Consider the following 24,206-nt stretch of genomic DNA (forward strand, 5'->3'; position numbering starts at 1 on the left):
AAGATGGTTTTCTCATCTAGGAGGCGTTGGGGAATGTAATAACTGTCCTCCATTGATCACTGTCATCACTTGTAAATATTTATGAATCTGGAGCACGCGATAATGACATTTCTTTGATTTTTCTTGAAGAAGAAATGCAAACTATCATGAACTTGGTTTTTCGGAATTCAACTTTGCAGTCATGTTTCGGGTTATAATGAAAAGACTCAAATTGACACCAGTGGCCCTTTAATGCGATAAAGGTGGTGATATCATTTGGTTGGTGCTAAATCAGTCTCTGAGCCGCCCTGGCATATCGTCAACATTCCGACGGTTTCGTGACCTCCGAGACAAATTTGGGGTCGTTTGGCAGCGGGGAAGCCAGGCTTTATATGGTCAAGAATGCACACGGGGAGGCCGGCCGCCCTGGCCCTTGACTTCTTGAAATTTAAATATAGCGACTGCCTCATCTCGGAGACAGAGAGGGATATTTGGGGGAGGGATCAACGGCTTAAGTCTGGCTGGTTTTCTGTTTCTGTCTTGATGACAGGGATGGCGAGAATTTAACATGGGTAAACAAGGGACGCTTTGGAGAAAAATCTTGGAAAGAATGTTTTAGGACGGTGATACTGAACTCTGCCCCCTGCTTGGCATTCAATACAAACACATAAAAAGCTGAAGCGAAGATAATTTTGAAAATTGGAAACAGAGCATTTCATGGCACAAAATATAACAATACATTTTCATACCAGATTCTGTGATGATCTAAAATTGATTGATTTTTAAATTAAATTTTTTTTTTTTTTTTTTTTTCAAGGAATGAGTACATCCCCAATGGCTGGAAAGTTCATTTTCAATTTAAAAGAACCTTCAGTAAAATACTAAACTTCTTGTCGGAAAAGTTCACGTTTTTTAATTTGTCATTCAGTATTTGGGAATTCCAAATATGCTTTGTGCCATGAAAAAAAGTCAAAGAAAAAGGACACAGACAAAGATTCTTAAAATATTTCAAGACTCCTCCCAAATTAACTTTTGACTTTTGTGATAAAAATAGCCAAATCAAATTGAAATAGATGGTACGATGTATTTGGAACGATTTTGCAAGAAATTTGTTATTCTTTCTGAAAGGATTCATACAAATTGTGTTCAAACAAACTGTGATCAAAATCTATAGTTTTGACGTTGCAATTGTAGAAGTACACATCCAAGAATGTGCTTCATTTCTTTTAATGAAAAGTTTGTGAAAATCAATGACGGGAAATAACTGTCCAAACATTGGAGGAATCTTGAAATACTGTCAGAAGATAACTTTTTTAAGTATTTACAATACCTACATAAAAAAAAGTATGAGATATTGACAAAAAAAAATTGGCTGGCCAGATGGTCAAGCTTTTGTTTTGTTTTCATCAACAAAAACTTGCATAAATAGAACAAATCTTTATTTTGAAGGCTTCACTGTTTAAACTAGTGTCAACAAATGTGCAATTGTTCTACATTTGTTCATATTTTTTCAATCGTTTGATATTTGTTCATCTTTTGTTTCATTAATCATTTTCAAAACAGAATTATCTGGATTTTTTTCCAAAAGAAACTTGACCTCTGGCCATTCATACAAGTGAAAAAAATGTTTAAAAAAATGGCAAAAGAATGTATTTCAAGTCCCTTTTTGATACAAATTTAGCAAGATCAATTTCAAAATTTGCAACCAGATCATAACTCATAAAAGTTATCTCATTAACTTTTCAAAATTTGTTAAAGTGTTTCTGATGGTCAAAAAACAGCCACTGAAGGTTTTACAAAGTGACCCACACGCATTTTCAAAGGGAATTTGTCATACATTCTCTTGTTTAAACCAGAACCTAAAAACATTTTCTTCAAACAGAACAATACAAAAGCCAGCCTTTATGGGGTATTTCATTGGTGTCTTTCACCAAAATCGAAAGGATCGAAAACAATTTCTCTAAATTTGAAAGCAACATCACTTCCTTCTTCAGTTTTTTTTAAAAATTGTTTTATTCTTTTTTTATGTCAATAAAATATTAGGCCAAATTTCAGTTATTATTTTTTTTTATATTTTGAGAGAAGAAAAAAAAGTCTCTACCAATTCCATGCGCTGGATTCTTGGCATCAGGCAGGCCCCCCTGCTGTCTAAATGGTACAGTCCCTTTGAGGTGTGGGCAACGCATTAATTACTGGTCCCTAGCTGGTCGGACTATACCACTGAAGGAAGCGTATGGGGATGCTATACAAAAAAAATCTTACATTTCCCAATATTCCTATTCTGGGTCGTTTTTATTAAACTACACATTAACTTAACGTCTTTGATTGATTTTCCATATATTAGATGGGGACAATGCACACTTTCAAGATTACTTTAATGTATTAGTTCCTGTACCGCCCCAAACCGCCCCATCTGTTACTTCCCATACTGCCCAGAATCACTCCAGCACGGTACAATTCTCATTCATCAGGGAGAAATACAGTAATTAATGCTTTCATTTAAAAAAAAATCACAACAAACCGCTTAAATAACACCCAGTGGTCCTAAGTTTCACTAAAGTTTCCTACAATTTCTGGAGCTTTGCGGGAACTTGTAGAATTTAAAAGCAAGGTGAGCCGTCGCCTGTGTCAAATAAATCCAGTTTCAGGATATTGCTAGGACAAGTGTTGAAGAAAACCAGCTCTGCGGCAATTGCTAAAAATGAGTCGTCTCTCCACAAATGTACAAATGTTGGTTGGTGGTGGCTGTGCGTTCTTAAGACCAAACTGTAACAAAACTTGTGACGTCGGCTATACGATAAATACTTTTAATTTTCCCGATGGTGTGGTACATGTCTGTTACACTTCAGAGCAGAAAAGTCATTTATGAGCTACAACTATACTAACAACTGAATACAACACCTACGTTTAGAATCAGGAAACTATGATTTTAAGAAGTCAAATTTAAAACGAGAACTCTATGCAATATATTTCTATTCAGAGGGTTTTATTAAAATATTTTCTAAAGTTGTACAATGAAATATGCAAATTTCAAATTTGTAAATTTCTTGGGGAAAACAAAAATGGATCGACTTGTCCAAGCACCTGCTTTCAAAGGTCAAAGTTCACATGACGACCCTTCGTGTCAAACCCCCTGGTTGACCCTCCTCTTTGTCCAATCAGCTTCCTCTATCTGGTCTTGAGGCCATTTGAGGGAAACACAAACAGGTTATATATTTGTAGCGAATCCGAGGAACATGCAAGCGTCGAATTAGATCAAGTTGATGATGGAGTTGAAAACGTTTGCATGCATCTGTGCAAGTCTTATCAGAGGCAGTATTAAAATATTGAATTTAATGGTTTTAATTATGAAACAAATAAGTCACTGAGGTTATGATTTTGTTATTATAAGATTGTTCTGATAAATCTTAGATTTTGAATCGGCATCAGCATTTCTTTTACAAAATGTGAGATCAAAATGCAACCGGAAAATGGACTTAAAAAGTTTGGACAACACTCTTCATGCAACTTGAAAGTTTGCCCTTTTTTGTCTGGTAACACACTTTTTTTTCCAAGTTGATTATCGGTTCTGAATTCCAGCACTAGCTTTCACTAACTTAATCAACGTGAACTTTCACTAACTAAATCAATGTAAAGATAGAGACATGCAAGTCCATTTGAAATGTTATCACTAATTGAAAAAAAGTTTATTGTGCAAACGGCGGACACCAGCTAACAATCCATTCAGTTGCACAAGTACCATCCCAAACTAATGTCAACGACAAACCGTACCGCCGAAAAAAAAAGCTTTCAATTAAAGATGCATGCATTTTTTTTGCTACGGGCTATCCAGGATGGGTTAATCTTTAATCAACTAATGGGCTAGCACCGGCGGCCATAATGCACGGTAGTCGTTTTCCAGCGCTTGTGTAACAGACCATCTGGAGTGCGGAGCACCAGTTATTCATCATTTATATTGCCGTGATGCATTTGGCTCCGTAAATGATTGAAAAAACGTCGGTTTCCCTGTACGGTACGTGCACACATGTCCACTCGAAGCCAGGGAGAGGCACGAGTACTGGTAATTTCGCTCTTTTCAAAGTCAAACATGCTTCAACTCCTGCGGAAAATTCCCGTCAAGTTCTGGTTGCTAAGGGGACATTTGATATTAGGGAATTCCTCAGTGATGCTTTGTCGCTTTATTGAAAGAGTGGCTCTATCAAAGCAAATACTCATAATAATTAATGCACTTGTTAAACCAACCCAAAACATATGGTGCACGAAATAATTCTAAATCTAAACTTTCCAATCAAATATTACGAATCCTTTGAACAGTCTCGCATGCATCAATACGCTAACATTAACATGTGTATGTACAAATCTGAATTTCTGGAGAAAACCAAAAATTGGAAAGAAAAAATACTTCCACAAAAACAACAGAGAAAAAAAGCAACCTGATATGTTTATCGTGTAGAATTTCACACCTGTAGTTTTTGATCATCTACTGGTATTCAGAGCTCATGCAATTTATTTTTGTCCACGTTATCATGCAGGAATTGTACAGTAGGTTTTTTTTCTTGGCGTTTTGCATGCATCGAATAATGAAAGTGCAGCGGCAATGGAATATACACTGTGGAAATATAGCCATGGATTGTCAGGTGTGCCCATGCTTTGCATTCCGTGGTACGCGTCCAGGGCAGGTACGTATGTGTTTCAAAAATTATGAAGACTCTCGCTGTATATGTACTACCTGATGTCTAAGTTATTGTTCCATACGAGAATAGATAATCCTAATGTATTTATCTAAAAATTACATGGGTTATGTGACCCATCCTCCCCCCCCCCCAAAAAAGGAGTTTTTCATGTTGGTAGTATATGAGGGGCTAAAGAACCCTTTGTGTTGCAGTCATTTTTGAGGTGGTGCTTTTTTTCCACAGGGATACGATTGAGTAGACCTCCTGTGCTTTGCTGTTACTGAATTTTAATAACAAAGATCACCCCAAAGATGGCTACTGAGTGGAAAGGGTCTATACCTGTCAATATTTTTAATGTAAAGCTAATAAAAGCTGTCTCCTAGAAGTTAATGAAAAATCAGAAAATTAATATGAAACAAAATTGGTATTTTGTAAATTGATTTGAGACTCCTAAGTTTTGGGTATGATTCAACAATAACTTTACGATATTTTATATAAGCAGTTAAACTAGCATTAAATGTAATTATAAAAGTTGACTTTTATTTTTTTAATTTAAATTGTAAGAAACAAATTCAAAACCAAACCTCACTACTCTAAGTGCTCAACCCAATCAAGGAATAACCATTCACCGATCATCGGAAAAAATTCACCAATCTGCAGGCAAGCATTCGTCGGACCAAAAACTCAGACATAACCACGACATATCCCATCAGGCATTGCAATACTCTTGCTTACTTTAAAACCTATCAAACTCGTAACAACGATTTTTAATTCACCAAATGTGTTTGAAATTAACATTCAGCATGCAGTTCTGTTTCTTTCAAATGTAAAAAAATACCATCTCCTTAATGTTATACCACACTTATCCATCATATGCAATCGTCAAAACAATCGTAGAATGGTCAAAAACCAAAATAAAAAAATTACTGTCATAATGGAACAGACATGTAGCACACCAAGCAGTTTTAAAACTGACCACAATGCAACCCGTTTCCTAATTCACTATACGATGCACATTCAGTTGTGTTCAATACCATCATAGTTCAAATCATTCCATTTGTTTGGTGGCATTTCATGGAACCACTAACTTTGTGCACACACCAACCTCTTAAATTTGTCGTCAGACTTTTTATTTGGTCATTCATTCGGGATTGGGAGAGAAAAACGGAGGGAAAGCAGACAGGGTTTTGTATTGTTACACAGGCAATTTTTTTTCTCAAAAAATACCTTTTTGGTTATCAATTACTGAAAAGTGCGTGGTACTGAAAATGCTAAAGATAAAATGGTACTAGATGCATGGCATCGAATGGGACGGATGTATCGCTCCACTTACCCACACCTACTGAGGGCCCAACCGTTAACGTTAGCTCGATCAATCGGGCTGCAAGACCGATTTGCGCTTTTTTCGAGCTCGTGTGGCTCTATCAAATGGCCCTCAATTATGAACCTCTGGCAGGAACAGAACACAAAGGCAAGTAATGGTGGTGGATGGTACAATATTTCCTTGTCATATTTTTTTTTTAGGAGGGACTGGCAATTCAGGTGATGGGAAAAGGATGTAAAAAAAAATCACAATGGTGGAAAACGAAGTAAAGAAGCCTGTCGACAGATACGTGTTACTCAAACTAGTTCGGGTGAGGTATTTTTTCGGTTTAATTTCTGTTAATCAACCCAGTCCCGTTTTGATTTTAGCCTTGTTAGAATTGTGGAGATTGGAATAAGATCTGCCATATTTGGCACAGAGTGACTGTAGTACTACAATGAGTTTGGAGAAGAAAAGATTCAGGAACTTAAGTTAACTCTATGAGAGGGAAAGTGGTGAATTTTTAGAACGGACTTTTTCAAGGTGAATGTATGGAGTAAAGTGACTCCTGATAGGGCACTGCTTTGAGTGAGAGTTTGTATCAGCCAATCTGAGGCGGTGTTACACAACAGACTTCAATACTTGGTTTTCGTCACCACAGTGATCATCACAGTCGTCATGGTGATAGAGATATATAGATATATATATAATACAAGGCTGTGTGGCTGTGGTTAGCGTGACATATTTTCACAAGAAGCACTTCATGAGAGTCTATTCATGCAAAATACATCACACCAACCAAACACCCCATCATTCATACTGCTAATAAGATAATCAACATCAGCCGTACAAAAAAACAGCCTTTGTAGAAAAATAAAAAATAAAAAATGAAAACGAAAAAAAAAAATGTACACTTCAGTGTGTGTTCTTTTAACTTTTCTAAAGAGGATAAATCTTACGAAACAACATGCACCTCAATTTTGCGCCCCTCAACAATTGAGCCGTTCAATTTCTCTCGTGCCCTGTCGGCGTCCGAACTATTTTGGAAAGTTACAAAACCGAATCCCTGCATGCATGGGAAGTAAATAAAAAACAAGACATGCAACACATTATAAAAATCATGCATAAGTATAGGAGAGAACATAGGTTTTTTTTTCTGTTGTACATGTAGTTTATGATATCTTGGACATTCGGATCAAGTTTGTGATGGTTAAAAAAGTGCTTGAATGTTTTTTGGGGTTATTTTGAGAGACTCGTGCACTGTAAGACATGGATGGCAGGCAGAGAGAGGGGGCGGGGCTTAGAAAGGGGCGGAGAATTAGAAATGTAGAGTGGTCATTCCTGGGGTATTATTAAGATGATTAAGGGTACCCGGTATGTAATAGTGTTTCACTATCAGTCACATTGCGATTGAATGATTAGGAATTTTCATTTTTGGTAATAGGAAGGGAGATGACTGTTAATAAGGAAGAATTAGAAGGACATATTGACCCCAAACCATGGCAACTATTTACGTCATCAAAATCATTATGAAGATTACATACCGTGTACACGTGTGAAAGTACTTCAGTTCAAAAATAAGAGAAAATTTCATCTGCATGAATTCAGATTTTTTTTCCAAACAAACTAATTTTGGGGGAAAAAAGGTAGAAAAGCCTTTTGTCTGTCAGGGATTGTGAGCGATTCAAATATTTTTACATTTTCAAACTTTTTTTCTCGAGAACTATTGAAATTTCAAACAAATTCAACAGCATTAATTTTTTTCAAAAAGGTAGGGATGTCTCATTTTTGTTTTTGCATAAAACAATTGGAATAGAAAAAAATTGCTAATATTGAGCGAGTGGATTTATAAGGAATTTTGCAGTACGAAATGCAAGCAAGTAGTACGAAATGCAAGTTGGTAGTTGTGGACGTTGGATCCTGGTGCGATGCTGTTTTTTTTCTTCAAATGTCTTGCCAACTTTGGGGTGGGGTATTAGGACTCTGCCCTGCCAATGGTTGGGTACCAGTGAATGATGTGTGCATGCTGGGCGAGTGATTGAATGAGAGAGAGTGGGACCAGCTTTTTTTTTTCATTGAAGAAACGGCCAACTATTGGTGAAATACAGGATGCACAGCCACGAATCATAGCAAGTTAAATGATCAGTCTCAAGATATTTTGGGGGATTAAAAGAGCATGAACGGTTGCTACATGTAGTTTTAGTCAATGTCAAGCAATGGGTCTAGTACTGATTGTCAAAATATAGCTACATGTGTTTGGGAAATAGCATTGGTTTTTCTTTTCTATTTACATTCAACATGATAAAAAAAGCAATGGATATCAATGCAACATTGTAAACAATGAAGAATATGCTGAACACTGTCACATCACCGTCAGTCTTGACAATAAAACTTAATAATTTGCAAACTGCAACACATCCCCAAAATTTGAATTTTTACTGAAAAATAAATTTTTTTTAATAATTTTTTTTAATTTTTGGCTCTCAATGCAAAATGTCTTGTGCTTCCATCTTGTGTCGTGCTTGTTCACCCAAAACACCAAACAATTAAACAAACAAAAAATCCCTTGGCTTGACAAAGGCTTTCACTCAACTGTTCAAATCCCGTTTTATAATTAGCAACAAATTCCCATATTCTGAGAGCATTTTTAAAAGTTTGTGAAAGTGCAGTTTGGCAGACCATCGAATAAAGAAGAAATAAACAATGGCACAAATCACTCACTGTCACTTACGAATGCACCCTCCTAACAAACAAACAAATGTCTTGGGATTTGATTCTCCTACAGTTATCTTGATGTCAAAGTACTAAGATAATAAGGTGACATGAGATTTATATTTGTAATTTTGATTTGTTTATAAACTGTCTGCTTTTAGTGCCAGTGAGATGTGACGGTGATGCGACAGTGTTACAGCCTAGCAGGAGCTAAGTCCCTGACAGCCGCTGTGGATAAAAAGAGAAGAGGTCAGGCAATAGACAAACACTGATTGCAATCAATGGGGGTGATGAGGAGGGTGAAGACCCAACATGGCTGGTGTTTGGCTGGTGTTTGGCTGGTGTGTGGCTGATGTGTGGCTGATGTGTAGCTGGTTTATGGCTAGTGTGTTGCAGGTGTGTGGCTGGTGTGTGGCTGGTGTAGGGCTGGTGTATTGTGTAGGGCTGGTGTATTGTGAAGGGCTGATGTATTGTGCAGGGCTGGTGTATTGAGTAGAGCTGGTGTATTGTGCAGGGCTGGTGTATTGAGTAGAGCTGGTGTATTGTGTATGGTTGGTGTTTGGCTGGTGTTTTGGCTAGTGTATGGTCGGTGTGTCAGTGATGTATGGCTTGTGTTTCAATGGTACATGTACAAAATGTATGTGGCTGGTGCATTGCTGATGTACGGCTGGTGAAAAGCTAGTGTATGGGTGAGTTTGTTTCTGCATTCAATAGGGGACGTTGAACAATAGAGGACAAAAGGGTCCCCAATTCCCAAAGGTCCCCAATTTTGTGATCGTGTACAAAACATATAGGAGATCTTCCTAAAAATTTAGGGTACAAACAAAAGAGAGACAATAGGGGGTCCCCGATTGCAGGCAAATACACACTTGTATGTGTAGGGATGGTGTATAGTTGGTGTATGGCTGGTGTTTTGCTGGTGTTTTCCTGGTATGTTTGGCTAGTGTATGGCTGGTGTTTCAGTGATGTATGGCCCAGGTTTCAATGGTATGTGACTGGTGCATTGCTGATGCATAGCTGGTGAAAGGCTAGTGTAAGGGTAGTGTTTGTCTGGTGTTTGGCTGGTGTATGGTTTATGTTTAGCTGTTGTATAGCTGGCATACGGCTGGTGTATGGTTGATGTTTGGCTGGTTTATAGCCGAAATGTGGCTGGTGTACATCTGGTGTGTGGCTTGTAATTCCATGGTGGGTGGTCAGTGTATGGCTGGTATTTCAATTGTTGCTGTGAGGTTGATGGTTGGCTGGTGTGTGCCACATGTATGGCTGGTGTAAGCCTGGAGTACAGTTGATGGATGTATGACGAGCGTAAAACAGGTGTACATGTCTGACTTGTGTTCAAATAGTGTAAGGATAGTGTAAATGTCAAGCAGAAAGTGTAGTGTGAGGCAAGCGTAGTACCAGTGCATGGCTGGTGTTAAATTGTGTGACGCTGGCTTGAATGACATCACTTTGATTTTGTGCTGAATGCATTGTTGCATGCAAGGTTTGCAGGGAAATAGTTGGTTTTGAATTCAGACTAATTGAATGTAAAAAAAAAAAAGACTGAAGACCATACAGAGCAGCCATGATGGGGGTCACCTCCAGCAAAGGTCAAAGGTCAAGGTGCAGAAATCAGAAGCAGATGCACGATGCACAATGATGATAAACAATGCATGTGATGGAGCTATCATTTTTTGCCCTCCAAATTTGTGCTGTTGGAGGGCAAACCTAACACATGTACAAGTAACACATTTGATCGGCAAAAAAATATGGTGCTGTCTTTATTGCAAATTAAGTAAAATTGGCTTTTGAAAAATACATATCATTTTTCTTTCTTGAAACTTAATGCAACCACAGTACTTTTTTTTTTTTGGCAAAAGGCAGCACCCATGGTGAAAATTCACACGGTAACAAACGAATGTGTCATCTTCATAAAATATACAAATAGAAACAAACAACAGTGTCTACAAAGGGAAGGAAAAGGGGTTGTCACACACAAAAAATCCACAATATTATCATTCCAACCAAAATAAAATGAAAAGACGGACCACAACTTCTTGGACGTTTTGGTTCATGCTCGAGCCAGAACACAGCTGGCTGGAAAAAATAGATTTCACACCGAGATGCAGATTGTTCTTTTTCTGTGAGGGACAAGTGCAGAATGTGCTAAGGTGCATTCCATCCAACCAAGGCAGACCACAACTCACCTAAAAAAAATTCTTTCCTTTTTTCCCCTTCAACTAAACAATGCATTCTAACAAACAGTATTTCATGAAACAAATGATTAAAGGGAATATACAACATCAAAAAAACAGAACTACCAAATTAGTGTGAAATACCTTACTGGACTTTTAGTGAATGACAGTCTAAAGCATCCTGTAAAATCATGGCACCTGATGTGCTGTCATTTTCAAGAAAAGTGGTATTTTTGTATCAATTTCCAATGATGGTCGGCCGACCAGCATTGGAAAAAACTGGCTTTCTTCAAATACTGCCCCCAAATTACCATTATTTAGTTAGGTAGCATTTGTTTGCAATCGATTACACACCTATGAACGGGTACAAGCCAGCTAGACTGTTTCCCCAACCTTACAATTCCCTGACATCTATAAATTGCTCTGTTTCATCTTAAGTGGGGTCAGGGAACCAGACTACAGGAACGTGATTGTTTTTCTGTTTTTTTCCCAGCATCTACGAACACAAAACTTCAAACAAGTCATTGTAACAATATTTCCTATGAAAAATTAGACCCCCAAATCCACCCATTTCTGAAAATTACAGCAAAAGCAAATGTTGTATAATCCCTTTAAACAGAGCTTGCAAATGATAAATACTTCTTGAATTTTGCGTTGGGTACTTGTACATGTACATGTATAACCTTACTTTGTTACTGTAGAAAAAAATACTCCTGATCATAACTGACAGCAAATAAAGAAAAAAGCATTGTTGCTTCTCAGCATCATTAAGTATAACTGACATTTAATTTCCTTTCCTACACACTATGAAAAGACCTATGCAATCTCCTAAGCCACTCGCTTCTCTCCATCAAGGGAAATGTTAATTTGTACTCCCTATTATTCACAGTCTTCATTCTACATAGAATGGCCTAAGATAGCCTGAAAAGGTCCAAGATCTAAACTTTTTACAATGTGTGTATCGTTAGCTGTATGAGTGGAACTTTACAAATTGACCCTCTCGCCCCCAGACCACATTTGTTGGATTTGTTTATAAAATATTAGATTTTATATGACTCATCTTCTTTGAGTTCTATTCACCCATCTTCATTCATTTTGTAAAAAACAAATATTCCAAGCTCTTACGCCTACCCCACAATTAAAAAAAACCAAGTACTGGTATATTTACTGAAATAGTAACACATTCTCACACAGTAGATTACAAAAGGAAAAATTTCAAAATTGCTGATGATGCTGAAAATACTTTGTTTACCTACACGTAATTTTCAACCCTACAATATGAACTCTTATTATTTTTTAATTCTACTGAATACACGCATGTGCGTCCTTTCTTCTTAAACTATCAAATATATCGTAAAGAGTTGTGGCTGCTCAATCAGATGGAGAATAATTCACACAAGTGCATAAAACTAAAACTCAAATCTCAAAATAAAAAAATATTCCGACATTCAAACACTATGCACTTCAAACCAAACAAATATACACCGATGCACAAAAGGCCACACCCCCATGCTTTACAGTGTCGAACGGGGACATGCATAAAATGTGTATAGATACCCAAAGTTCAGGTTTACGGAACATTTACCCTTTTTTTTTGTTAATTGGCTTCCCTTCAAAATGTTGTTCATTTCGTTCCATATATCAAAATTGTTTTTGTACATCAACGTCAGTTGAGAAAAGAAGCTATTTATTTTAGGAAAAAAATAGTTACACTGTTGTCTGTTTCAAAGTTGTTTTTTTTTTTTACTTGAAAAGTGTCGACAAATTCCAAAAGCAATTCTGGTTTCAGAGATTTTTCTCATAAAAACAATTTGTAAATGTACACAACCAACAAAGAATTTGCAATAATTTGTACAATTCTCTCAGGTTTCCAATTAGAAAAATCATGATTAATCATGATGAGAGGAGCGAGATCTCTCATCTATCTTCCAAAATTGTGATGACACATTTGGACGTGCTAATAAGAGAAGAACAAAACCACCAAAAGATTTCTTTTCATTTTGTTGTAGTTGTTGAATAAATGTGGTGGCTAATGGCCAAACCAAGTTTCAGAAATATTTAGAGGAGATAGCAGTGAAATTTAAGTGTGATTTTTTTGATGAATGATATGGCGTGATGGTGAAACGCAGCCAAAATGAGGGATTATGAAGAAACCTATGTATCTCTCCTTTTGTGTCAATCATTAATCCTCAGTTTATCTTTGTTTTAAATTCAATCAGCTTCAATCATTTGGGAATGTCATTTCCACCAATTTTTTAAAAATCACTCTAGTGTGCAGTTCAGTTCTCAGTGAAGAAAAAAAACAGCGTAGCCAGAATAATTTGGGGGACATTTTCTCATTAATTTGAAAAACCAACGAGTCTACCCAAAGCATTGTCACTGTCTGGTTTTGATATGAAATTAACAGGACAGAACATTGTGAAAAACAGACTGTGTACAACTTATAAGGTCGTGTGCGTCTGGTTTTGTGTTCCTAGGTTGTAACAGAAACCTGTGGGCAAGACGCGACCGCTTCGTCAAGAACTCAAAACAGACAGTTCTGGGACAAGTGCACAAGGTGTAAACAATTATGAGTCCCAAGCATTCACATCCAATTTCAGGCCCTGAACACTGATGAAACTACATTCTTGCTAGATAGAGTGCTGGTGCGTGGTATGCAAAGTAATGTACCTGTCGTTTGGAAAGCGGATCAGATTTCCGCTAAAAGCGACACAATCCATCACATGCAGTGAATTTTTGAGTGGGTTTTAATGACAGGAGATAAACTCTGAAATCAAGCGACCATCTTGTGCACCCCGCCAAAAAACAACACTGTTCACGTGTGCTGTACGTTAACAAGAATAAGAAGTCGTTCAAGGGTCCCAGACAGTGACAACGAGACAGGTAGCTTTTTGGTGACACCTCCCTCCCCTGAATCTAACTTTCCCTGCCCACAACATGAGACTGGATTATTTCACCAAGTTGTGAGAGAAATTATCAATCACAGGCCAAAAAAAAATTAAAATCTGAGAACTGAATGCGACATGCACAAACCAAAAACGTCAGTTTTAAGTCACTTTGTAAGTTTGAAAGTTTCATCCAATACATGCTTTTGATCAAACTATTCCTCAGACTTCCTTTAAATTGTTTCAATTTCCTCTCAAAAACATGAGTAGTTGTATTTCTCTGCATCAAGTTGGCTATATTTCAACCCATACAGCTGCAAAGACGCAAATGAAATGGCCACTAAATTTCTTCAATAACTCCGTTCAGTAGCCAGAATTGGCAAATATAGTCCTAAAGTCGCCCAAGTGGCTATGGCAAACAGTGTAAGCAAAACATAAGCCACAGTAGCCAATCTGATAGCCACAACAGCTATCTCTTAGCTGTATATATTTTTTTTAAAGCAGCCATGTGAAACCTTGCTTGCCATATTTGCCATTTCTTTACAGCTGAACCAATCAAGTTCGTGGGCAAGTTTTCTTCTCGTGGAAAATTGCAACCAGGTTTTCTATTTCTCAATTTTGGATAAATAAAAATGTGAATAAGGGTCTTGGCACTCAGAATTAATTGAACAAAACTCCAACTGTGCCGGCAAAAGAGTACACATTTGCAATGCTTGAAATATGTCCGTTTACACAATGTCTTAACGGACTCTTTTCCAATATCACTGCGGGAGTCACCGGCAGCGATTATCTTGGCAGCCACTGCTACCGACAGAAATGTTAAAACTGGAAACAGAAAGTGAAACCATTCCACCAGCCAGATGACCTTTCGATTGTTGCCATGACCCTTGACCCCAACCCTATGTCAACAATCTCAAAAAGTCTGAGGAATTGCGTTTCTCCAAGAAGCATCGGATTATTTCTTTTTAAAAAATAAAACTCTTCATAACAACATGCTTCCAAGCACATTCAGATTTCTTATCGGTCAGAAACGCATGCATCAGTCAAACAACTGAACAGCAAAAGAACTGAATAATAAAAATTATTTAAAAACCATAAAAACAAAAAGAAGCCGATTTAATTATCAGCTGCATTCCGCAAGTCCATTCGGGAATTTATCATGCGGCATTCAGGGGATAGTTCAGTTTCATCACACTGCATGCCAAAGAATTGAGACAGATTGGGTGTCACATGACTGAAGGAGGGAGGGGGGGGGGGGTCACATGACTTGGAACAGGGCGGACTCACCTTTGACCCCCGCTCATTGAAGATGATTTCTACATCGATGATGGGACCAAAGGGCTGCAAGAAGAATTTGACAAACTTTAAAAATAAAACCACATTGCAGATGCTATAGATGCAACCCATTTAATGTGGGGAAGATGTACATGTGTGGGGTAAACTGTGTGGGGTAAACAAGTCTTATTATGTCACTTCATGAAAAAATATATACTCCCTCAAAAATACGTTGTTGTTTTTTTTACTTTAGATTTCACCTTAAGAGCATCAGGTAAAAGATGTGTTTCAAACTAACCATGTAACTGGGGAAATGGTGAAGAAAATCCAACTTGAACCAGACAATTACGTTTTTTTCTGTTTTCGATGGCACTAATTGGTTTTGAAAATATGGCGAAATTGGATCAAGGAAAACAGTTTGTCCTTCAAATCTTGGTCATGATGACCGCATACACACATTGTACATACTTAGTCAAGATAATATTAAGTAAGTTAACCTTCTCCTATCTTACTTAAGTCTTACTTGGAGTGTTTTTTTTGTTGATTGAGTGCACAGTTGGAAAAATTGGCAACACAGAAAAGTAAGTAAATATCGTAGAAATGGTTCCCTAAGACAATTAGGTGACTAAGAAAATTATCCAGCAGTCATGCTTACCCCGAAAAGGACCCTCAAGTCTGGATCCCTGAACCTGAATGGGATATTTGATACATGAAGCCTCTTGGGCGATTCGCCAGGCTTGGCGGCGGGTAACGCCGGCACGACGGCCTGGCCCACCTCCCCCGTTGGGGGCGCTTGTGATGTCTGTACTTGCTCACCCTGCAACAGAGAGACAAAAAAAATATGAGAAGACATGATTAAGACATTTTGAAAACCAGTTGAAGAAGAAAAGTCTGCTTAGAGGAAATTGTAAATACTTTTGCTTGAAATCAAAATAAGAGTTTAGGTCTTCTGACTAGCACCGTCATGAACAACATCTGGGAAAGGTGGAGCAACCGTATGGTGTTCTAGAGGTCACAGGTTCATATCCCGTAGTCCCGTTCATGTCAATTTTCTTCACTAACTCTAAAAACACTTTTTAGTAATTAAAGGGTCCATGAAAAGAAATTTTCTGAGAAACATATTTTGCGCTACTTTCTAACTCTCCTTAAACGTATGAAAACTATTTGACATCCCTTTATGTTATTCAAAAGTGCACTTCGTTAAACATTTAAAATTTTCTATGCTTTTTTGGACAACCGAGGGCGCCTTACTCTCAATAGGGGAGATGAAATAGGTAAAGTGTCTTGCCCAAGGACACATGTATCACTATCCTATTGGCTACAACATCACAATCCACAGTCCAATAGATGTGTTACAAACACATCTGTTGGACACAACCAAACAGGGCAGATGAAATGAGTAGAGTACGTATGTATCTTGCCACATGTACCTGTACCCAGGTATGCAACTGAGAATTCAGAGAAAACGAGGAAACCCAAACCACACAAGACTTTGTACAGTATTTCTCAATTTGTAATGGCATTCATGAGAAGTAAAAACCGGGGCAATCAGTGGATCAGAGGAAAAGTGGCATGCCTGTGTACCGCTATTCTTCTGGCTGGACTCGTACATACATGTAAACACAATCTGCCGACTACAACGCCAGAGCAATGCATGAATTCTTGTTCCGTAGTTGTTGGGACATACACTCATCTGTACAAGGTATTGTGGGGACCGAAAACGCTGTGGGGACAGCAGAAATCCCCATAACTCAGTCCTAGTTTGCCTAAACAATAAAAAACTTCACCAAAACGCGGTGTAGGCCCACCCACAGTCTGAGGGATGTGTTACACATGCATAATTTATGGGAAAGTTGTCTTAAGATATGGGCAAATTTACCAGCTAATAACACCTTGTCTAAAATATTTGTGCATGCCAAATTGCATGACAAAGTGAGTTATGTCCAAAGTAAGTGGGGCGGGGGCAGGAAGTAGGACCAAAAGGGCCTGAGGTCATTTTGTCACCAAACTTGACAGCGGATGAGGGGTCTGGTCATATTTTATGTCCTTTTCCTCACACCAAGAGCTCAGTGTGGGTGGACAAGCAAAGTGATGTACAAAAATACCACGGTCAATATTCATGAGAAACTTTATGACCAGTGAAGCAGGGGAAAAATAAGATCTGGGCACTTCGCACGATCTCCTCCCACCTAAAATCTGTGACATTGTGCAAAGACAGCCTAGCATGGTGGTGTTAATGATTTGGATAAAAATATTGTTGCATGTGGTTACCAGTCATACTGGGTACCAACTTTGAACTTTTCTTCGCTAAGCAGTGAGTTAGCTGCTGTGGATGATGCAAAAATCTAACAAATTTGATTCAGTTAAACAGATTGGGGTGAGAGGCTACGTGTATGGGTTCCGAGCACAAAGCACCCCCTCAACAGTAAGAAAGGGAGAGTTGGGTGATGAAAACCGGGAGAGGCATTCGAACGCATTGCCGAAGACGCCTGATGCTCAAGCGAAAACGCTATGGCTATGTGCACCTTCTGAATTAAATAAGTTGTGCGTACTTAACCAGTACGCTCACGCAGTGTGTGCTGTCCACGGGGCACGGGGCTCTCAAAAGTGGTAAAAAAAAAATCCCTCTCTTGTTGGTGCACAGAGCCCCTAGGGTGCCACACCATAACTCACAGTAAAACATCTGTAAATAGATGAAATGTATCTGTAATAACGGACAGAATATGCCATAATCACAGGCCAAGTTCGCGCAAGGACTATAGTAGACCAATGGTTAACTAACGTTTGCCCGAACTCTGTCTAGTCGACGGTGGTTGACTACGCTAGTCGACTATTTGGAACCAGCCTACTGGGGTTGGTTGCTTCGCTGGTAACCAAAAGCCGCGCGCATTCATAACGCTAGCAGAGAGCCAGGATCCAGAAGTTTTGCGATGATATTTTGACCAGCGTTTGACTAGAGACGTTCGCACGTTGCTATTAGTGCGCAGGCGTAAGGTACGTCACAAATCAACCACTAGTCGACTAATGGTCCTTGCCCGAACTTGGCCACAGTTTAAGACATAGCCATATCCATAACAGTGCCATACCCTAAAATCACAGCCACAACCAAAGACGTAGCCATTACCACAAACCCAGGAATGCACACAACATGTATTTCAAATGGCTATCCAAGTGATTGTACACAAATCATGAAGTTTGGAATATAACTGGCTCACCATTCGTCTAGGTGCCTACCATGACATATATCCGTGCAACACTACTTGCAACACCCAAACTTCAGTAGAACTCCACAATATCACTGATGTCTGAAAAACGTGTTGAGAATGAGTCCTCAGAGTCACTGTAAACCAGACTTGTACAGACTGCATGCTCTCGTGCCTACCGAGTGCCGACGTGTGGCGAAACACTCCTCAAACCTTCCGAGACAGTACCCTCGGATTACCATTAATGGCTCCGCATCGTATCTTTTAATGACCTGCCCTGAATATGATATTCAGTTTGTCTGGCAGAGCCATCAGTGACTACCCGGGGAAGTTAAGGGCAGTCTGTTGAACTATAAACATTTACAGCGTGTTGTCTTGTCAAATATGAGAGTTTGATGTCTACATTGTGCATTTTTGAGTTTGTCAGCTGTCCAACATCTATCATAACATCTTAAAGGCAACATGTACCAGTACATGCAGCGAAAACTGCAATATTTATTGTTTAAATGTCTGGTCTTTGTGTAGATTTCAACTGCATGTATGGGGTGGTAAGTATTTTCTGTATTGCTTCTTTAGTATGTTAAGTTACATTGAATGTGTGGAGAGAAATGGTAAGATTGGGTTCTAGACTTGCATTGTCCATTGTATTTTTCGATTCAAAATTGTTAGGTTTGGCTATGAGCCCAACCAATTCCTTGCAGAAAAGTTAGGAAAACAAGGTTCAATGAATATTTTTTTTTTTTGCTCATTTCTAAAATGAAGCAAATTTGAAATCAAACAAATTAGAAGTGGAAATATCTCAGAGTTGACTATTCCTACAACCTTTACTTGTTCAGAGCAGCAACTGTCTTTCAGTAAGTACTGGACCAAGTCCACCAAAATCCATCAATATTGAGTCAAACCAGGCCTGCAGGACCAAGTCCCCCAAAATCCACTAAAATGGGGGGATGGATTTTGATGGAGTTGGGGAGGTAAGGCCAAAGTAAAAAAATTAAAAACTCGGTCTCTGGTCAGCGCGGGCGTCGATTTTAATCATGCGCGTTACCTTTTTTTTTCCTTCAAATTAATACGGAAGCTACAACAGTGCCCTCTGTTGCCGCACCTCCTCAAATTTTTGTACCAAGGAGCACCAAGGAATGGGGAAATTGCACCAAGGCAAATGATAAAGGGCACCAAGGCAAATTATGGAGGACACCAATGTATAATCAGGACACAAAAAAGCAAAATAGTACCCACCTTGTCTGTACAATTCAAGCTTTAAAAAAAAAGCCACCAAAAAACCCCCCCAAAAAACCGCGTCGCCGCATCAATTCCGGAACTTCGGTCTGACCAGAGACCGACTATTTTTTTTGGGGGGGGGGCCTAAGGGTTAATGATACATTTAGAATGTAGACTTCGCAAAGCATCACACTGAAAGAAATTTAAGACAAGCATCAATCAGGGCCCATCGCAATTCATATCCGGGAAAAGTTCCGGACAAGTTGAAGGTACATGTAGAATCATCCACTTTGTCAAGAAGAAGCTCTGCATTTGTCCCGGATATTTTCCGGGAAAAACTTCATTAGCAACTGCTTGATTCACATCAACAACTTCATTGTGGGAAGATGCGGGGAAGTTGTTGAGAATCCTGCAACTTATACCCGATACAATGTCCGTAACTTGTCTGGAACTCGTCCAAGATATGAACTGAGACGGGCCCTTACACAAGCCTAAAAGTGTCGGTAAATGGCAGCCAAACATCTTGCTTACTTAACTCTAGATTGCATGACCGACTGGTTTTTATATCACCAAGTGTGGAAACTCATACAGGTAGCAGTGATCCAGAGCAGTAACGATCAATAAAAAGAGTCAATTTTGTCTCTGAAGTGCAGTGCGAGCTTCACCGTTGTGGATCTCTATGTAGCGTAACACATTCCACGTGTCTTTCTTCGTTACGGCCGAAGACCATTTTTATTACCCAAATTCACGAATGATTGAATCCGTTATTAACCGACACGGTGTATACACCATAATCATCAACCTCAATCCCAAACAAACACTACTCGCTATTCCTCACCGTTGATATCTTGTGATCATATCGGTTGACTACGCAAATTTCTTTTGGAGGAGTCTGGCCTCCATTCCTTGCGCATCAATCATCGTGCCGTTCGACAGGATGACATTTTTTTAATATCCGGAAACGCAATTTTGAGAAGGCGGTCATATGATGGATGCAGATCTGGTATCTCACTGGTAAAGGTCTGTCGGCCATGTGTGGCGAAGGAAGACATTTTTGCAACAAATAAACCATCTGGCTCCAGATCCCCGTGGTATCAACTTCACGTTTTAATATCCGCGATGAAACAAGCCGGTAACCCATGATATTTTCAAGGACCCAGATGAATCCCATCTGGTTTTAGTGCAGTAATTTAAACCATCGCGTACGGTAGATCAAGATCAAGATTCCGGTAATGATCCACCTTGGCACTAAGGCCGAAGAAATAATCTCCAGACAAAATAGTCGGACAAACAAGTCTAATTTTAAAAACTCAAGGCTGAAAGTTAAATACCACAAATTGCTCCCAACCCATCACGCATCTTCTTTTGCTTTGCCTTCATCACTGGAATTTAAATCGTAAAAGTGGGAGGGCCTAACGTTTCAATCATAACTAAAACATGTTCACATGTACATGTACAACGTACGATAGGTAGAGTGCATGCATTTGAAAAATGCTATGTAGCTACATGAACATGCATTCAAAATTACTTTGCATAACTCTACCCTTTATCTTAGAGTGCCTAAATTTGAGTTCAATGTTTGTTCACAAATGCTTGAAAAATTGACACACACCTTTCATTTGCATGTGGAATAGAGATCATACAAGTACATGTACCGCTTCCCCCAATCGTCCTTGTACAGTGGGCAGGTCCATAAACAAAAATGTGCTTTGCCTGGAAGTCACAGGTTATGGGCTCCGTGCACAAGTACCCCCTCAACGGTAAGAAAGGGAGAGTTGGGGGAGACCACTGGGAGAGACATTGGAACGCATTGCCGATGACACCGGACACTCACGCTACTCACTGTGGCTACTGGCTTTGTGCACATTCAGAATAAACTTAGTCGTACCCGGTAGGTACTTGCTTTATACCGGTATGTACAGCCTGTCTTTAAAAAAATGGTACAATCAGAAAAAAAATTGGTTAAATATGAATTTTCAAAATAAGTCATTCTTACTTGGCATAATATTAAAGAACAAAGACTGAGCTTTCCAATAGTGTTTGTTTGATCTTATTTGCTTTTGTCAATTCAGAGATATAATCAATTTAGTGCGATACACCAAAATTGATTTTGTGCCACTTTTATGCATGGGCAGAGTTGTTTCGAGTACTGTGCCATGCTGTCTTGAAGCTCCCAAAAGATTGCAACTTGGCAAAAGAAACAAACTTGATTTTTGTGTTCCGCAGTAAACTGGAGTTATCTCTGGATTGACAAAAGCAAATGAGATGAAACAAAAAGTATTGGAAAGCCTGGTCTTTTTTCTTTAATGTGATGCTCAAAACGAGATTTAATATTAAAAAAAAATCGTTTTCGATTGTTCCATTTTTTTTTAGACAGGCTGTATATGCAAAGTTGCACACCAGTACGCACACACAGTGTGACACGTCCACTTGACTCTTGAAAGTGGTAAAAAAGTGCCCTCTCTTCTTTACGCATGGAGCCCAGGGGCAGGTTCATACTACCTGTGAAAGCAACTTGTGACATCACAGCAAAAGTTTGCGTCATTCAGTTGAACACATCTTGTCAAACTTGGCTTCGAATATTTTGTCACATCAAATTTGCTTCACATTCAGAGGAAGCATGCACCAGCCTCAGAGATAAAGGGCCGAAGGGGGGGGGGGGAGTAAGAACTAACTTCACACCATACAAACAGGAATGATATTTTGTCAAGACAGTCAAGACAAGTTGTTTTCTACTCAAGTTGACACAAGCAATTGTTTGGAGGAATTTAGCAGAATATGGAATTGGGCCAGGAATACTACAAAAGTTAAAGATCACATAAGCATCAGCACACAGTAGTGTCAGGATTACCTGTGTTCAAATTCAACAAATGAAATATTTACAACAGGCACACTCTTGTCTAAGTGTTTGGTGCATATGTACCTACACATGACAGTCATGCGAAGTTGGTTTTTGTGACAGAGTGAAAGTGTAACAGGATTGTTTCCAAGCCTTTACACATAACTATGTAAAAAAGATATAACCTTTTTAAACATGACTAGTACAGCTGGCTGGAATTTGAACAACACAAGTATCATACATGTACGAGACTTGTGTACATGCAGCGTCAATAGGAGCCCCAAAAATGGACAATTAAGACACAGGACATGTAGCACAACTCACATACCAGTGGCATCATTTCTTCCCTGCTCTCCGTTGACGCCGACGGAAAGACGACAAAATTCAGGCCGGAGTTCTGCCACAGACTAGATGTCACCCCCACTCCTGGAGCAGTCATGATGTCGACTGGCTCCGGTTTATCGTTTGCCCAGACTGACTTCATACCGGCAAACAATCTGACTTCTCAAGGGTTATGGCGAGATCAAGTTTCCGAGTCCTTGCTTCAATTTTTTTTTTCCTTTTCGTTCTTGTCATAGTCATCATCATCATCATCATTATCGTAATAGTTCGTAGAGTTCTTCCATACTTGGCCCTTTTGTCACGAGAGTAGAATACAGATGCGTCGCCTGCCCATTGGCTTGGGGAGGTAGGAAGGGGGGGGGGAGGTTTCAAGTTATCACAGAGACCATGTGGGGATGCTTTGCATCTTTGATTAGACGTAATTGTCTGGTCTCGCGCGCTGTTGAAACAGTTGCCACGACGTGAAGGAGTCTTTGAATTACTCGCGTCCCGAATTAATTACCGGAGAGTGCGTAGCTAGGGAGAGACGTATCGGAGACGGTCGGGGCAACATGTGATGCGCTTCCTCCTGACGAGCTATTTCTGTCTCCGTTTTGAGGGGACGTCAGTTTGGACAAGAAAGACAGCTGTGCCACTGAAAGTTATTTCATATCCATAGTACACACATGTGCGACATGGAAAGTCAGAGACACTGCCTATGCGCCATTAATGCTCTCGCATCTGTGGCACTATATCAGAAATGCAAGTGCATGCATACTGTACTGGTACACGCATGTGTACACATGTTAATGTGCCTCTCTTCACGATAACAAAATATGTTTGTACAGTGTGTATTTCTGTCCTCAATAAAATTGGAGAGAAAAATTTTGTAAGTTCCTCGGAAGTTTCACAAGTAAATCCTTACCGTAAAATATCCCCCAGCAATACATAATGAGACATTCAATACTCGCAAATGAGTGCACACTGATCTTGAGTTACGGTTACTCTATACTGTTAATTATCTCACAGGAAATAAATGTCGCGCTTTCCCTAAATTAAAAAGGAAAAAATCCTGTGTTTCAACCTCAGCATTTTGAGAAGATGTGATATGCACATGTCTCTTTGTATACTGCTGATATAATTTGTAGGCAATTTTCTCCGAGCACAATGTAAATTGCCTTTGGGAAATCACAAATTATAAACTTGGACCAGGAGTCGTAAAATATTCTGAGTTTCTGTCTCTGCCCAATCGTCAATTGCAAGCACGTAGATGTACACGTACATGTAAGCTCATGATTTCTGAGGCAGCTTGCCTCCAGACTGCAAATATATGTGTCCTTCAAGACCAAAATGCTGTCCCACGCATGACATTCACAATGCGACAAGATCCATGTACGTTTGAAATTGCAAATCTTTTTCGATTGATAGCAGAATGCAAGCTTTCTTAGACATGCACCATGTTCTCGAGTTAAGCTTTCCGATCTTTGGAGTCAAAATTCAGCAGTGCGCCATTTACGTAATTGTTTCTTTACCCCCACAGGGGCGATAATTATGGAACTAGGCCGACATAAGACTTCAGGGATACTCCGAGTTCTGATTAAAATTGCTTTTCCCAAAAACTAGC

The 24,206-nt window shown here is 39.0% G+C and overlaps 1 protein-coding gene across 8 annotated transcripts in view; it reads right to left on the bottom strand.

Moving 5' to 3' along the window:
* The window catches only part of LOC119737003 (RNA binding protein fox-1 homolog 3-like), a 57,848-nt gene that overhangs the window by 14,629 nt on the left and 19,013 nt on the right, over positions 1-24,206 (bottom strand). For 7 of the 8 annotated variants that reach the window (XM_038211056.1, XM_038211054.1, XM_038211058.1 and 4 more), the window contains exons 3-5: positions 15,657-15,818; positions 15,014-15,067; positions 6,929-7,021 (exon numbers count right to left, since the gene is read on the bottom strand). In XM_038211056.1, the coding sequence (XP_038066984.1) occupies positions 6,929-7,021; positions 15,014-15,067; positions 15,657-15,818 (309 nt within the window). The remainder of the gene's footprint in view (positions 1-6,928; positions 7,022-15,013; positions 15,068-15,656; positions 15,819-24,206) is intronic. The other variant, XM_038211059.1, reaches the window with a different exon arrangement.

The sequence above is a fragment of the Patiria miniata genome, unplaced genomic scaffold (assembly GCF_015706575.1).
Source record: "Patiria miniata isolate m_02_andy unplaced genomic scaffold, ASM1570657v1 HiC_scaffold_3, whole genome shotgun sequence".
NCBI classification, from domain to species: domain Eukaryota; kingdom Metazoa; phylum Echinodermata; class Asteroidea; order Valvatida; family Asterinidae; genus Patiria; species Patiria miniata.